Here is a 16201-nt window from a genome sequence, read left to right as displayed (position 1 = left end):
CTATCACATCTCTGCAGTATAAATTCGTTGTGCTTCTTCACTTTCTTTTCGGCCTGTATTCCACCAGATGAAAAGGCAAAGACAGGACTCATGGAAGGTTTGGAAACGTTGATTGTTAGGAGCCCGAAACGTGTTCCGACGCTTATCTTGAGAAGGAGAAACCATCGAGAGTGGCCATGTGTGCAAAATTAATACAATCACTCCTTCCTACTATGTACTCAAACTTGTCACATTCTAGAGAAGACAGCAGGTAGCAAAATGATGATATACTGTATGGACATACAGCCAGGCAGGCATGCCATGCACTAACTCACCACCCTCAGCATGGCCACAAGCTAACATTTGCTCCAGGATGTGCCGACCAAACATACTGTACGGGCCGCTCAACACCAGGAGAAGAGTTTTGGCCTGCATGAGGGTATCGCCGCGCTTCCAGGTCACCTTTCCAGCATGGTCCGGATGTGCAGAGAGAAACTCATCCTGAAGTGTGCAAACACAGACACGGTGAAACCTCAGTGTCAAGGCAACCACTCAGATAAGGCTTCCACCTGTCAACCCCAGAGAACCACTGCAGCTAGGACCAAGGGATGGTATTTCCTGCCAAATAGTCCACAATGAGGTCAAGAAGTACCCAGATATTTGATACAGATCAAGATATGCTGTGCTTTACATTCAAATTCCTGAATTCTAGTTTAGCCTTGCAGTTCACAGCCGCACCTGCAGTTTGGCAAACTTCTCGATGATGTCCGGATCCTGTGCTTGCTGGTAGAAGAGCAAAGACACGCAATATGAGCGCGCACCTAACTCATCCGTGATGACAAACGGGTGAAAGGTTGGAGTCTGTGGTACAGCTTCCCGGGTGTAGAAGCGTACACCATGTGGCAAAGACAGCTGCAGTATGCAACGAAGAAGAACAACAGAGAGCACGAATCATGAAAAGAAATCTGTTTATGTCAAAGTCCAAAAACAACTCTACCATTGCACAGTTTGTGTAAATGTCTCATAATTATGATCCCCAGATGTTATGCAAAGGACATCATTGTGTACTTTGTGTAGAGTTGAAAACAACAGTGCATGTGATGTCACTGTATACAATTGAATGTTTCGCTACAGGCTCAAATGTTTCAGCAAGAAGAAGAAGACAGCCATTTCCTGGTTCGTGAAGACAGCAGCTTTCGTTTGGTGTGTCGCTTGCCGTGCTTGAACCGTTTTCAGATGTCCAAAGTTCCGGAGGAAATTTTTCGATCGTGTTTTTCAGTGCTTTCTTCTGGTCGCTCGGCAGGGAAACTCTCATATTCGTGTATAGAGCGCCCTGGAATTTAGTAAGATCGAGTCGTCCTGCAACTTCAGTAAGAAGCAAAAGTCTGCAAAATTACCTGGACGATGGCAAGTCACACAGAAATGGAGACAGGTGACAGCAGCGAGGACATAGTTGGAGATCTGTGTAAAGTGCTGGGTTTGACTCGGAGTTCGCTGCTAAGTTCAGTGGAAAACAATGATGCATTTAGGTCGCTGAAGCGTAGTGCTGAGAGCTTGTCCAATGGTCCTGTGTTGGAGCTTTTCCGATTGAAAGAAACGGAGAAACTGACGTTCAAGGCTTGCACAACATGGCTGGAAGGGATATCTGGGAGAGAACGTTCAACTTTAAATTCGAAGGCAGTGTCCTGCGAAGTGAACAGAGTGAAAGACAAATGTACTTACCTCCTGAAAGCAAACAAAGAGCAGTGGCATTTGCTTTCTGAGCAGGTAGTAGAGCCTTCACCTGGAGAGGAAGCAGGCTCCGGGTCCAGAGCTGGATCAAGCAGCGAAGCTGAGAGCAAACCCACCATGTCCAGTTGTGACCAAGCCACTGAAGAGATGATGGCTGCTGAACTGGTGTCCATGGAAGGAGAACTTGCTGCGGTGAACAAAAGGAAATATGCTCTGGAGGAGACTGTGAAGAGGCAGCGGATAAGATCCGGAATGCCACAAGGAAGGTGAAGCGCCGAGACAGTGCCCTTGCCGGCAGAGGCCCAGGATAATGAGGAAAACACTGGAGGTTTCGGATCTGAAAAAAATTGCAGAGAAGATCTTGAAAGGCATCATCAATACCATGAGTGACCGCTGCATAGTGCAGAAGAAACAATTCAACGAACTGCTGCAGGAATACCGTGCTGAAGTATTGCCAAGTGTTGTTGGTGGATGGGAGGATTTGACATCGGAGCAGCAGAGCAAGTTAACAATGATGAACAACTATTTCTGCAGACTCCACTATATAGTCGGATTAGCGGACCAAGCCCAAGAGTGCCTGAGGAAGTGGGAAGAGGTCCATTTCGATGGCAAGGCATTTGGGGCCACAGAGCTGGCATCACCGATTCGGCCACCGCAACAGGGCCGGCAAGGTCTGCGCGGGCACCCGGCATTGCTGATTCTGACCGGACCTTGGGGAGTTGGAGCCAGCTCCAAAGCGCGCACTAAGTGTTGCACCATAAAACACCTGACTTACTCCATTTCCGCATCTGACGCCTGATCATGGGGTGGTGGCGTCCCACGGAAGCGGAAAGGTGGTTCTTGACCAGGGAGTTGTACGACTCCTTGTTCTTGACCTGCCCGGTACGCGAACCCCGTCGAATTTACTCCATTTCCAGGAGTTACATGATCGTCTAAAAACATGGCCGTCAGAATTATCTTTCCTGCAATGATATATTCCTGGTTTTCCTAGTATCCATATCCGATGTATGCGGTCAGAGCCGTTGCTATGGACGGAACTTGAAAGTCTGTAACTGAATTTGAAAATTGATTCTCATTTTGGTATCCTACAGGCTGTGTTTACTCCTTGTGTGGAGTTTCAAGACATTCTGGTGAAGTTCATTGGTTGCTATGTGTTGCTAGGGCTGGTCGGAAGAAGCCTTTGGTGCCATGCCATGTATACTTTCATGATGAAATCACCGCGGCTTCAAATCACCATAACTCTGTTATTTTTCAAGATATCCACTCAAAATTTCGACTGCTACTTTGTTTTACCCCATAGCTTTCCAAAATCTGCTTAGAAATGGCCAGCTGTAAACATGAGAAAATCATGTGAATTCCCTAGACTATAAGCTACATGTTGCATCCATGGGTTGCAATGCTATTAGCTGTGTTGTAAACATTGTGTGCTGTTTATTGTATCATAATTATTTCAAAATTGCAGTAGTTAGATAACTGTAGACGTTATCCAATGATTCCGTGATAGCGAGAGCCCGTGACCTCGTGCAGTGACGCACAGATCCAATCAAGATAGTGTAGGTGACACCAGGTCGACCTACACGGCTATACTGTACACAAACATGCACATTACTGCATTACTGTACAACACAATGTCAACACTTTGTCAACACTCTGCCAACACATGGTACCACAAGTACACAAGTCGAAAGCGGTCAGAAAAGAAATCATAGCACTGCACTGTGCCTATGGCATACCAAAAAATATTCGATCGCTTCTACAACATACCCGACTGGCGTCTTTATTGAATTTGTGCTCGCTCCGTTCCTTGGGGAAGTGACAGATCACGTCGGGACTGTATGCACGCTCCAATGGTGCACGTTCATTATCTGTACCCAGAGAGAGATAGAGAGATAGAGAGTAGTTCGATTTCATGAGCACAAACCGACGCACGCCGTGAACAACATCCCGTGTGCCTATCGTGCATCACCCCTAGGATACCTTAAATAGAGCTAGAGCCAGAGGCATACGATAATCCAAAAAAGTTCTTGTGCTTACCTTCAGTCAAATATGATTTCAATTCATCGCCAACAGCGCACACAGCAAAGAATCGTACGAGGTGTTTCACGTCCACATCCATGACACTGACCACGCCAACCAGACCAAGACAACGATACTGTACAAGACAGAATCACAAGCTCAGCTGCCTTTCTCGTGGTCCATTCGGGCCGAACAACTTGCAATCACAATGAACAACAAGCAACATTGTTGAACTATTGTAAAAATAAAATAAAGTGTGAGCAGACGCACATCGCTGTTCCAAACCGTGCATGCACGGTAGACTACACGTCACCAGTTAGACCGTGAATGAGTGATACGGTGTAGATCTACCTGGTGTACTGAGCTGTTGACAGACTCAGTGTACGTGTAGCCATGCAGTGCGTGTAGAGTGTAGTAATGACTTTGTTGATAAAGACGTGTGAAAGGTGTGTAGAGTGTAGTGACTGTGTTACGTGTGTGTGTACATGTCATCCCGTGGTAGACCTGGAGAGTGGAGTGGAGGCTGGAGCCAGTGGAGGCTGGACGGCTCGCGGCTGAGCGCTGGAGTCTGCGATCGAGCCAAGACACGAAGTGCAGGGTGCTAGCGCATTGATTCATGCCTGGGAGTGGGACGTGTGTCCCACTGCATGCCCAGTGGCAGTGGTGATGTCTGATGATACATTATACAATTTATAGTACAAGCTACAAGGAGTTCAAAAGCCTGGCAGGTGAGCAGATGTGCAGCACTCTGTACTATTGTAGTCTGCAGTAACTGTACTGAGATTTGCACCACTCACTGCAGCCAGTGCAGCCTGCAGGTGTGGAAGTGATTGAGTTTTCCATGCCCGCGCCCCAGCAACAACCAGCCGACTCCGGACCACGGCGGCCGAACCGATGGCTCACCGAAGGCGAAGGCGAAGAGACCCCTTGCCCTGGCCTCACGCCTCACAAACACAAAAGTCATGAAAATGTGACAAGATGCACGACCGTCGACTCGACTACTGCTATCACATGCAAGTCACAAGGATTGTTGTTACGGGAACAGCCAATCACGAGCTAGCGCGTGCGGGCTAGACTGCATTATGCGACGCACCGCACTACTGCACTTGGCGGCACTCAGACAGACTTTCACTTTCACTTTCTCAGCCGTGCCTACACATAATGTCATTCGGAGATCATGGACGTCACATGCAGACAGCGAGAGTGAACATTTTGATTTGGTGCGAAAGCTACTACGATGCACGTCTAGCTGGATCATGGAGGCGACAGTTCAACTCCAAGCATGGACCAGCCAGGTTGAGCGCTTTGCCAATGTTGCAGCAACACATCCTCACGCTGCATTCCCTAGCTGATTTCGTCTTCGGTCTGCGTCACCGGTGGCCGAAGGCATTCATCCAGCGCACTATATTACTAATATATGCCCACTGCTGGTGACCACATGCAGGCTCTACAACTAATACTTACAAGGTGCTATTCACAGCCATCTACTGCATGCTAGCTCTGGCCAAGCATGAAATGCATGCGCGATTTGGAGTTGGAGTTGGTGGCTCTACCTGCTCGACATGGTGATTTATTTGTCTTTCGACAACTTACTTTGTGGAGAACTCTGCACGCAAGACCGCTGTTTCATGGAGTGTACTACCCACCTCACCGCCGAGATCGCCCCCGGGCCCCGGCGGATCTGGATTGTTTGGAGAGCATTCGGCTGAACCAGGCAACAAAGTCCCCAGCTTCGGATTCGGTACCATGCACCACTGGAAGCAAAAGCTGTCAACTTTGTTACTGAAGAGCAGGGAGTTGTATAGACTATACAACTCCCTGCTAAAGAGTGAGGGCACAACCTACTGGAGTCTGGTGAGAAGAGGGGAGAGAAGTAACAGGAAACCACCACAATGGCAAGAGCAGGGGTTCGAAGACGGAAACCAGGGAGTAGTGTTGTACTACTCCCTGATGGAACCTGTGCTGGTGAGGCAAACCAAGAAGAGCCGACCTGTGGTCTCGGCGTTACGGCGATAGCCCCTTCCCAAAGATGCTCACCACTTTTTTTCGCAACCTTCGGTTGTTTTGGAAGAAATGGCATCTTTTGCAACTTTTTTCATTTTCATGAACTATTCCGCAACTTTTCACGACCTTGCCCCATATTATAGGCCGGCTAGGCCCATGGTATGGGGTCAAAACTCAAAAGGTAAAATTATGGACTGTCGGACAAATGTATACTCGTTCATTTCTCGTGTGCCTTCAGAGTTCAGGCTCATTTCAGAGAAACAGAAGATCAACAGTACTTACGTTGTGTGCATTACCTTTTGCAGCATACCGGTACTGACGTGATGGAGGTACATAACCCTTGGAGGATTATGCTCGGTAAATTGCTGAATTCTGTTTCCATTATGCCCAGATTATGGCAGTGATTATGTTACATGGTGCTGGAATTATGCCAATGATGGTGCTATACTATGCTGCGGTCCAATCTAATGGTATGGTGAACTCAGTACACACAGCCCTTGGCGGATTATGCTCGGTTAATTGCTGAATTTTGCTTTCCATTATGCCAGTGCCATTATGCTACATTATGCCAATGATGGCGCCATACTCTACCCTTGCACTCTTGTTGCACTTTGCAACGTTACAACAACTCTGGCACCATGACAGCACGGCTTATAAGGGGTAACATTCACCAGGTTATTTCCTGTAACAAGCCTAAATATGCCTGGAGAATTCATCTTCAGCCAGCATCGCAAGGTTATGCCGACCATCTGGTCTCAGAAGTCCTTTCATACCTGGTCATAACTTTTAGACAAAATCCGAAGATTATGCCAGCATAATCCGCCAAGGGCTACATGTAATGGAAGATACAGTCGACAGGCTTAGGGCTACTAGCACTGTAAACCAACAAAAGTTGACAGGTGAGATACTTTGGACGATTGGGGTTTTCAAGAAAGAAATCGAACGATAGTTGTTGCTCTCACATGCAGATGGCTAAATCATGCATCATTTGCCTCTTTGAAAAACTTTGGCCTGCGGTTTACTTTTGTACTACTGGCGAACGGCAAAGACAAAATGTCAGGGTGCATGTGGGTCGCGTGTGTTACCAAGGTTTCACGGCTGGGGTAAATTCAGACGTTGTGATGCCTCAAAAGATATTTTGACGTGCGTGCAATGCTGATAAGTGCAGAAAGGTTTTACTGGTATACGACTACACAAGGACTGGGACTGTCCATTTGGACTGGCTACAGGGACTGGCCACAGGAACTGGCCATAGGGACTTGCTGCAATGATTGGCCATGTGGACTGGCCGCGGGCATTGGCAGTGGGGACTGGCTAAAGAGATGAGTGCGGACGATGTATAGATGATCAGGGGTGGAGGACAGGAGCACATAAATGCTAGAAGGGGCGATGGTATCAATTCCCCACCCATTTCACTCAAAGAACATCCAAAAGTTCAAGACAGCAGCTTATCACCATCTCCTCAGAACAAACTGGCACTGGGCCACTCGTAGCATACGCGAGTAAGAGGGTACACTATAGTGTCCTACGCTGCTTGGACCTAACCTCCCTTCACAGACAGTCTCCTGTTGAATTTAAAAGTCTAACAGCGTTTATGTCAATACTCACCTTATTCTTTTGCTCATTGAGCAATATAATCTTTTCATTTTCTTTCTTCTGTTTTCTTTTTCAACTTCATCCTCCCCACCCGATCTCCTTTTGTTGCGCCTATGGAGCTATGAAGCCGAGACCTCTGGTCGGCCGAGCATAATGGGCCCCACCACCACACTCCATTATTCACCCCAGTGTCTGGAGAATGGAGATATGTGGATTTCGTAGAAAAATAAAATAAAAAGCCCGCCTAGACTGCAGGAGTGACGAGCAATAGCCTAATACGCGATTCACACGACAGGCGCTTGCACGTTTTACAGGGAGTGATATACGAGAAAAGTGACTGTGTGGATTCACACGGCTGCACTCGACGACAGGCACATTTGCATTTTTGAATGCTTCACCGACCAGTAGCCATGGGTATTTCAAATTTTCAAAACACGCATATAATAATTATCATGTTGAAAAGAGCCGCGTAAAAATCAAGTCTAGTTTCGCGCTTTTTGGTTAAAATGTACTCGTGCACACCACGATTATCGTGAAAGTGGGCCTCCAGCTCGCTTGCACTTTTCAGCCACTTTTCTCGTTCACAGGTAAAAAATACCATAGCAACGTTCCGGTGCACGTGGATTTGCTTGTTGTGTGAATACCCTATTAGCACCTGAAAAGGGCGGGTCCAGTACCCCGATCACCGTCCCTATGGCTGACCACAGCTCCAGCTTTGGTGTGAAGTACTTCCAGATCAGAGGGGTGTGAACTAAGGCTAGCACTAACAGTAAAAATAAACTCCCAGGGCCCCAGAGAGTTTATTTTTACTGTTGTTAACAGCAACAGTATTGGATACTTAGCAACAAGAGTACATGAAAACCAGAGTGTGCAGCTTGGATGGGTTGCTGTCACTGCGAAATCCCGTGATTACATCATTATTTTAGTGATGTAGTGCGTACAAGCAGGTTTCTTTCTGCACAACTGCCAGCTCAGTTGTACGCACTACGCCACTTCCCGCCTCAGATCTGCACCAAATATAATGTAATTTTCCGCCGTGACAGACACCCATAGTAGAAAAAGCCCCAAGCTGCACATGCTGGTTTTCATGTACTCTTGTTAGCACCCATCAGCAGTTGCGCTAGTTTACCACCATTATTTGTTAGCATCAGTGCCAACAGTCTATTGTTATTGACATCTGTACCTGTGAATACTGGACTGCTACATGTGCATCGTCCCAAACTTTACTCATGAGCATGGACTTCAGAGAGTATACATGTACTTGTACCTGAACATGCGTGTTTGAGTGTGTGGCATGTGGCCCTAAATCAGAATCTTGCAGCTACTGCTGGCTGTGGATCAGGACAGGCTGAGATCTTGCCATCCTCCCTCACACATCCTTGCCCATCAAAAGTTGAAAGAATGTTCAAGTCATCACCAAGTTATAGCACAGCTCTGAAAAGTGTTGCCAGCAGTAGAGCACAAAAAAATAATAATATGTAAAACACGGTATGCAATCCAATCCTGGCTACAGTATGTACAGTGGTAAGGTTTTAGCCACAGAGGGGAAGCAAGATAACAATCCAAGCAGCGTCTAACGTTACACCTTGTCTTACATCATATTTACACATATGTACAGCTATGTATAAGATACATGTGACTACACTGCATCACGCGGGTCCCACTGACCATCTCGTAAAGCGGGTTGTTTGCTGCTTCCTTCTTCCTTTAGAGGATGCCCCACTTGAGCTCGGCCGCGCAGCAGACCTTCGTACAAGCAATAGCAGCCGACAATGGGTACTCACTGACACTGGCCTCTCGCGTCGCATAATCAATTTCGACCTGGACAGGACAGTACATAGAGGGGCATACCAGGCAGCGTGAGCTCTTGAAGGCCATGTGACATGAGCAAGATCAGGGTCCGCACACAGACATTTGAAGTTCAAGCATATTTTGCGACACAAAAAACCAAGATTTGAGGACTTTTCAGGATATTTTCAAGCGACCAATCGTACAGCAAACAACCGCACGGAACCTATTCTATATGAACAGCACGTAACGCTACGGCAGAAACTACACACTAAAGACATAGGAAACGATTTTATTACGGGCACCGTACATGTGACCGAGCGAGCATCAAGAGCATTAAGAGAGTCACAGTGTGATGACCATAACTAAAAGATATAAGAAGAAGACCATAAAGATACAAATAAAACTAGAAATGAAAAAAGAATGAAAAGGTAATTGGTGGGAGAGCCACAGTAAAGAGAGAAAACCAAAAAAAAAAAAACACACTAAAAGACAATGCTAGCTCAGTTCTATTGAGCATTAACGAGGCTCCGCAGCCTTCGTTTTCATAGTACGACGCATGCTGTTGGACTTGCACACCCAAGTGAGGTCGCCGGTCTGTTCCACGTTCTCCGAGAACTCATCTGCAGATAAAGAGAGTGATGAGATGGTGTCCTCCAGTTGCTTCTTTTTCTTTCTGCACGCGCCAACCTCCTCCGCAACCTTCCGCTTCCTGGACTGAGCAGTGTCCTGTTCCTCTCTACACTGCTTGTCCAGGCGTCGCTGGTATACCTGGCGTGCAGAGCTGGCAGCCAGGAGGATAGCAGGTGATGACACATCAACATGCTCAATGCCACTAACTGCAGCAACGCGGTCGCAAATTGAGCGCCGTGCAATAAACCCAGCTTCTGACAGATTGTCAGCCTCCACCTGGCGGTTCATGCTGAAACCTCTCTCGCCAGTAGCCTGCCCATGAGAGAGTAGCAGGAGGTTACGAACAAGCTTCCACAGCTTCGCATACCTGGGGTTGCTGGCCATGTCGGTCCAAAGCAGGTGGCCAATGCGTGCATCTGCTGAGGTCGGATCGAATGCAGCATATGCAGACCTCTTCAGAGGGATGACCGAGGAGAGGAAGTTGCTGTACTCTTTCAGGATGTCTTCATGACCAAATTCCCCGCCTTCGACTCTTTCTGCTTCGTTAAAAAGCAGCACAAACACACTTCATCAGTTTCATGCACTCTTCCTTCCCCGAAGACACAGCCATCTTGCGTGGGTCAAGGCAGGAGGCAGAACGAACCAGTGGAAAGGAGAGTGGTGACTTTTCATTCAACTTTACTACCAATGCAACAACAAAGTCCCTGCACTGGGCTCTCAGATCGCGGCACTGAAGTTGGCTGCTCTTCTTGCCACTGATAAGCTGCCGTGCATGCTCCTCTGCAGCAAATCCCATGTGGACATTGGTTAATGGCAGAAGAACTGACTCATCAATGATATCGATGGCCATCAGGCGAACCGTGGAGGAGCTGGCACTGAGGTTATCCTGCTTCACAATGCGGCTCAGGAGGCTACGTAGCATGGACTCCAGAGCACTACGCAGGAATGGCACCATTGGGCAGTCAGTCTGAAACTTGGTGAGGAATGGCTGCACCTCTCTTGCAATCGAAGCAAAGCACTTCAGCTTGATGAGAACACCCGGATACTCTTTCAGGATGTCTTCATAACTAAATTCCCCGCCTTCGACTCTTCCTGCTTGCAGCAGCACAAACATGCTTCATCAGTTTCGAGTCACAAGCCAGGACCTTCAGGGTTTTGCCGTTTCCACGAGTAACGAAAACCAGGATGCTGTACCACATGCTTGTAGCTCTCTCTCTGCTACAGGTAGATTTTCTACCCATCGGTGCGAGCAAAATTTCAGAGGAAAGACACCGGACTCTGTAACTCTTGTGAAGTCTTCTCGTCTTGCAGGGCTGTCCTTGAAACAATAGAAGAGAGCCTTCAACAGCGCAATCAGGCCCCATCCAGACGTTCTAGGTCCATCCTGGAAAGCCCTGTGCACAACGTGTACGCCACAGCTGCAGATGTCAACAATAGATTCATTGTTTGAGCGCAACTCCAGAGATGTACGTGAACGTCCATCTGGTTGGCTTTCGTCTTGAAATAATTGTGGCTCTCGTCAAATAGCACCACGAATGACTCTGCCTTGTTGACTTGCTTCTGCAGCAGGTCTTGGAAGTATGTACCTAGGCCATAAGTACAGTGATAGCCGCATTTGCGTTCACCACAAGAGAAGTTGCCTGCAATTTCACTATCTGGGAACATCCTGCGCACCAGAGGGCCAATGTTACTGCTGGAACTGTACGAATAGTGCGAAGTACACACTTTGGGTGCTTGCAAGCAGTCCATACGAGCGATATGCGATGATAGTGATGGGGTAGCGTTGTGGGAACTCACCAGATCACTATGTGGTGGCGCTGATATTTCATAGATAATTCCTCGGACCCTCCATCCCGGCCAAACTCTCCTATCGACGATTGGGTTCTTTTCGATCATCTGCTCCACTAGATTCTCAGGTGCACATGCCTGTTGGACCTCTCTCTGGTAAGTGATCACTTTGCACCCAATGGCAATGATGACAGGGATATACTACAGCCAGACCTCGCTGAACCACATCCGTTTTCCGCAAAAATATCCGGATAGGTGAGGGAACCTGATAATCGAACACACATACTGTATGTATGCATGACATAATTATGCTGTAAGTCGGTAACCAACGATTTTCTTCTGGATGGCGAGGGATCCAGATAAAAGAGGACCGGATAAGTGTGGTCTGACTGTATTGTGATTGCCATAGCAAACAGCTCTCACTCCACGATACCATCAGGTTCGCATCAATGTGTGCTTCACAGTACAGCAACCAACATAACCAACGTGCCTCCAATTGCGCAAAGACTACCTGGCTACTTGTACTAGTATTCTGGCAAATAAGAATTGACCTCTGTCTAAAATTCCCAGATTCTCACAGGCCCTCTCCTTTCTTCATCAAACAAAATAAAACCGATGAGCAGCACCACCAACTTACCTTTCCGTGAGCCATAGCACCAATCACGAACACCACGGGCGAGTCGGCCGGCACCATGTGGTGTGGATGTACACACTCGTCCGCAGCAAAAGACATCACTGGTATTGTGCAAACAGAGGGGAAACGAAGAAACCAGGATCATCAGGATCAAATTCAAGGAATATATTCTCGAAATTACCTAAACGAAAGAGAAAGATACTGGTATCTTTAACGAACAATTTCCGATGCCGGGTTTCTAGATATTCAATGTGTAACTTACAGATTCGGGGACATTTCGTCGGCAGGTGATCTGTGACTGGATTTTTGATAACCTGCAGGAAAAGATCAAAAGAATCATAGCATGTACAAATGTGTGTTCAATTAAACTGAACTCCCTTCATTCGGCAAAGCAGTGTGGGTGGGGGCATGCACCTGGGTATACGACAACTGAATTTGTGCGATACACTTCAATCAGAGCTGTGAGATGCGCTTACCTTGAGCAGCTTGTGTGGTCCATCAGAAGCATGAATGGACAGCTTGTGCAGCAGTTGTACTGTATAGAAGACGGAAAGAACACAACAGCAGAGCAGCTATACAGCGGCATGCTTGCAGAGCGGTGATCTCATTCATCAGACTGAACAGATCATAAAGTGGACGCAAAACAAGATAGCAAATAGTCAACTCACCCATAAGTCCACAGAATCGACTGAACGTTCGCGGCAATCTTGTGTGCGGATTGATTTCAATGAGAACATTGCGGGTCGTGTGGATGTATACCTGCAATCGGCCAGCTCTGTTCAGCGGGCTGTCAAGTAGCATCATCAGGCACTACACGAACAACACAATCACAACACAAACATGCAAAGTCAACACACAGTGCATTATCTGGATAAGCCGTCCACAACTGGCCAAAACACTACGAGAAAACACAGTACAAGAGAAGAATTCTTAAAGTGCACTACACGCACACAAACAGAGCACACACACACGCATACATATGTACAAACATGCACACAAACAAACAAAGACTAGTAGACACATACACCCACCGAGGCAATGTCATACTAGTAATCGATGACCAGAAATCAAAATGCACAGCAGTCTGTTGGTCATGGGGCAAAAATTCAACCGTTCTAAAATTGGCGGGCATGCATGATCGGAATTCTCACCTGATGTGTGATGTCTGGACGCGCTTCTCCGGGCTCTCTGCCGAGCTTCTTCAACTGCGGCTTGTGATCATCACAATTCAGCAATTCAAACTTGGTGCCGACCTAAAAAAACATTCAGTTGAACAAGCCCAGGAGCATGTCAAAAACTACATATGGTATACAATGCAGTTAAAAATTTTTGAACATGCTCAGACTTACAGCACATTCCTTAACCAAGAATCGAATGTAGGGACTCCCAAAACGATGAAAAGACCTCTTGCATTGCAGCATGTATGCGCACTTCGCACAGCATGGGTATCAATTTTATAACTGCCAGTATAGCACTCGCTACTGATCTTCAGAAACTTGGCCTGACTCTCACTCACAATAAGACTGAATGTTCATCGTTCCCAAGCAGTCGCTGGTTTCTCCCACAATTTCATCGTACTGTTGTACGACATGCTATACGACATCCTTACACCGTACAACACCGTATTGATGTCTTTGATGGTACGGTACAGGGCAGGTACGGGATAGCGCCAGGCATGCCGATGGCACAAACAAACAAACAAACACGGAATTAAAGCTGTGTGGACCCTGGCTAGCAAAAGACGTTACTGAAGTAACGTCTTTTGCTTAGCTACGGGAATAAAACATGGATCATGCCAGAACAGGAGGGTGAAAAAGCAATGAGATAGGAACACACTGTACACGTGACGACAAGAATCCGTTCATTCCCCACACAATACTGTTCCTGTGATCAGATCACAGTACGAGCTTCAGCAACCGCCAGCGCTGCAGAAGCATAGACAAGGTGATGGCAATGGATCGGTCGGCGGGCACCTCGGAGACATGCAACACTGGCACGCAGGAGGGCAAAACTCAACCGGGCATGAATCTCTCGTTTACTTCCACCACGTTTTCGCTTACTTCCACCACGCTTTTTCCCGATACCCATCATTGTTGCAACATATCTCTTTTTCCGTATCCCGTAGTAGTCGCCATCCATCTTCTAAGTTATGTTCTCCCTAAGTCTGGTACATACTTCACTCAATCCCCTCTACTTCATCTCAGTGTTGCCTGGAATAAGCTGCCAGAAGAAATCCGCTGTCTGACATCCGCTAGCCGATTTACTGTTGCTGTGCGTAGACACTATCTGCACCACGAGTATTCTGTGCAAGGTATACTAAATGTTTGCAAGTAGCTTCTGCTGTTCCTGTTTGTATTTTATTTTTTCACCTTGCCATGTCCCTTCCTCCCTCTCTCATAACAGCCACCTTCCTTTCCTTTCCCCAGGAGACTCCCTTTGATAGGCATCCATATGCCTCTCGAGAATCCTTCAAAATGAGATATCAATTCAATGAATCCAGGTCATGATGGAAGAGAGTTCACCCTTTGTTTCTAGAAGCAAAATGTGTACAATTTTGTTCAGTGGTACTAAACACTAGCCGTGCCAGTGAATATTTGCCACCCGTTTCTTCATAGGGACATCCCCGTGAGTTGTGATGCAAAGCATTGCTCGAGATTTTTCATGGCATGTCCTGGGTATATACGACCCCTTGGTACTGCCCAAAGTTGACTCGCAATGTGATAATTATTGCAGTTTGAACATGCAGCATGTTCGACATTAGTACAGTAGGAATATTCTTGAGAGCTTAGGATAAGTCGTAGAACATACAGGCACAACCCATGATGGTTTGTCGCATGTGCACAAGCTAACCTAAGAACAGCTATCCAGATCATACCTTGACAGTTTCAAGTGAGGCCTTCTCCAACACCACGATGACTCTCCGATCTGTTTCACGTTCGTGTAATGTCTTGGGTAGCTTTGCAGGCTTCTCGTCCTGGTCCTCAAGATGTCGACGCTTAGACATGCTGATAGTAATGGCAAGAAAGTGATCAGTCTTGGATGATACGACCTTCGAAACCTACTTGTAACAAATACCAGTGTTTCCAGTTGCAAACAAGCTGCAAGATCAGATTTCTAATTTCAAAGTGAACAGAACATAAAAAAAAACTCAACGAAAACATTTTCACCTGATCGCCTCAAAATGAGAAGTTTGAGACGCCATTTCTGTTGTCATAGTCACATATCTCCGTGTACTTGGGTGCACGTGCTAATTCGAACTTTTGAATACGATTTCAGCTCAGTGTTCAATGACCAGAACAAAAAGAAGTACGACTCGATCGTATCACGTTTTCATTTTTTCTTGGTTGGCAAGAAACTCTACGGCTACTCTGAACTGTGAAGAGAGCCATGTCGTCCCTTGGATCCTTCTTTGATGCTGGAGATTGTTCCTCTTCCGAGGATGAGGTAGAGGAGATCACGACACCTTCCACTGGGACAAAGTCCCGTAATCAAGAAAAAGAGCTTTTATCTAATGACAAGGAAAAGCTGCCTTCTCCAATGAGTGTTCTGATGAACACAAAGCGACCAGAATTTCTCAGAAGTGCAGATGAATTAGCCCGTCGAGACTTGATCTCGGAGAAGCGTGATCAGCTGGAAAAGGACCGAGAGAACCAAACAGGAGTGTTTGCACCAAAAGTGCCTGTCGGTGAAATTCCCCCACGGTCAGTTCTGCCCTCTGCTGTAGTGTCATCGAAGCCAGTCCACTACACGCAATCTACTGCCACCAATCACGTAGATTCCAGCACCGGGTCCGAGTCAGTGTCAGCGGTCAAGCGCGCCGCGTCTATTATGGGTGGTGGCGGTGATGAAGTTTCGGAGCCATCAGCGAAAAGGAGTGTGGATGCGGATTCATTCACGCAGAAAGAGAATCGAAAGTGAGATGAAGGCGGTTCCCTTCACATATACCAGACACACGTCACGTGGAATGTGCTTTTCGAAGAGGAGAAGTGGCCAGTCTGACATCCGGCCACCACGTAATGCTGCCTCTTTCAT

At 47.0% G+C, this 16201-nt stretch overlaps 2 protein-coding genes across 2 annotated transcripts in view; both read right to left on the bottom strand.

Moving 5' to 3' along the window:
* Positions 1–4007, bottom strand: part of LOC135804828 (DENN domain-containing protein 5B-like) — a 26654-nt gene extending 22647 nt beyond the window's left edge. Inside the window, exons 1-4 of the mRNA XM_065318787.1 lie at positions 3745–4007; positions 3475–3575; positions 718–891; positions 315–480 (exon numbers count right to left, since the gene is read on the bottom strand). Of these exons, the coding sequence (XP_065174859.1) occupies positions 315–480; positions 718–891; positions 3475–3575; positions 3745–3826 (523 nt within the window). The 5' untranslated portion in view covers positions 3827–4007. The remainder of the gene's footprint in view (positions 1–314; positions 481–717; positions 892–3474; positions 3576–3744) is intronic.
* A 4712-nt stretch (positions 4008–8719) lies between these two features.
* Positions 8720–15306, bottom strand: LOC135804827 (ribosomal RNA small subunit methyltransferase NEP1-like). Its single transcript, XM_065318786.1, has 7 exons — positions 15045–15306; positions 13321–13422; positions 12838–12979; positions 12646–12704; positions 12432–12483; positions 12173–12270; positions 8720–9147 (listed from the first exon to the last, which is right to left on the bottom strand). Exons 1-7 carry the CDS (start codon positions 15171–15173, stop codon positions 9034–9036), a joined length of 696 nt encoding a protein of 231 aa, XP_065174858.1. The 5' UTR covers positions 15174–15306; the 3' UTR covers positions 8720–9033.
* Between the last annotated feature and the right edge of the window lie 895 nt (positions 15307–16201).

This window comes from Sycon ciliatum, chromosome 1, assembly GCF_964019385.1.
Source record: "Sycon ciliatum chromosome 1, ocSycCili1.1, whole genome shotgun sequence".
NCBI lineage: Eukaryota > Metazoa > Porifera > Calcarea > Leucosolenida > Sycettidae > Sycon > Sycon ciliatum.
The sequence above is the reverse complement of the archived record's forward strand: the minus strand, read 5'-3'. Positions and strand labels throughout refer to the sequence as shown.

Excerpts from the sequence above, each read along its gene's own strand:
- LOC135804827 (XM_065318786.1), bottom strand. The coding sequence starts at position 15,173 with ATGTCTAAGCGTCGACATCTTGAGGACCAGGACGAGAAGCCTGCAAAG. Across the intron at positions 12,705-12,837 it reads TCGATTCTGTGGACTTATGG|TACAACTGCTGCACAAGCTG; the intron begins GTGAGTTGACTA and ends TCTTCTATACAG. Across the intron at positions 12,271-12,431 it reads GACGAAATGTCCCCGAATCT|TGATGTCTTTTGCTGCGGAC; the intron begins GTAAGTTACACA and ends GCACAATACCAG.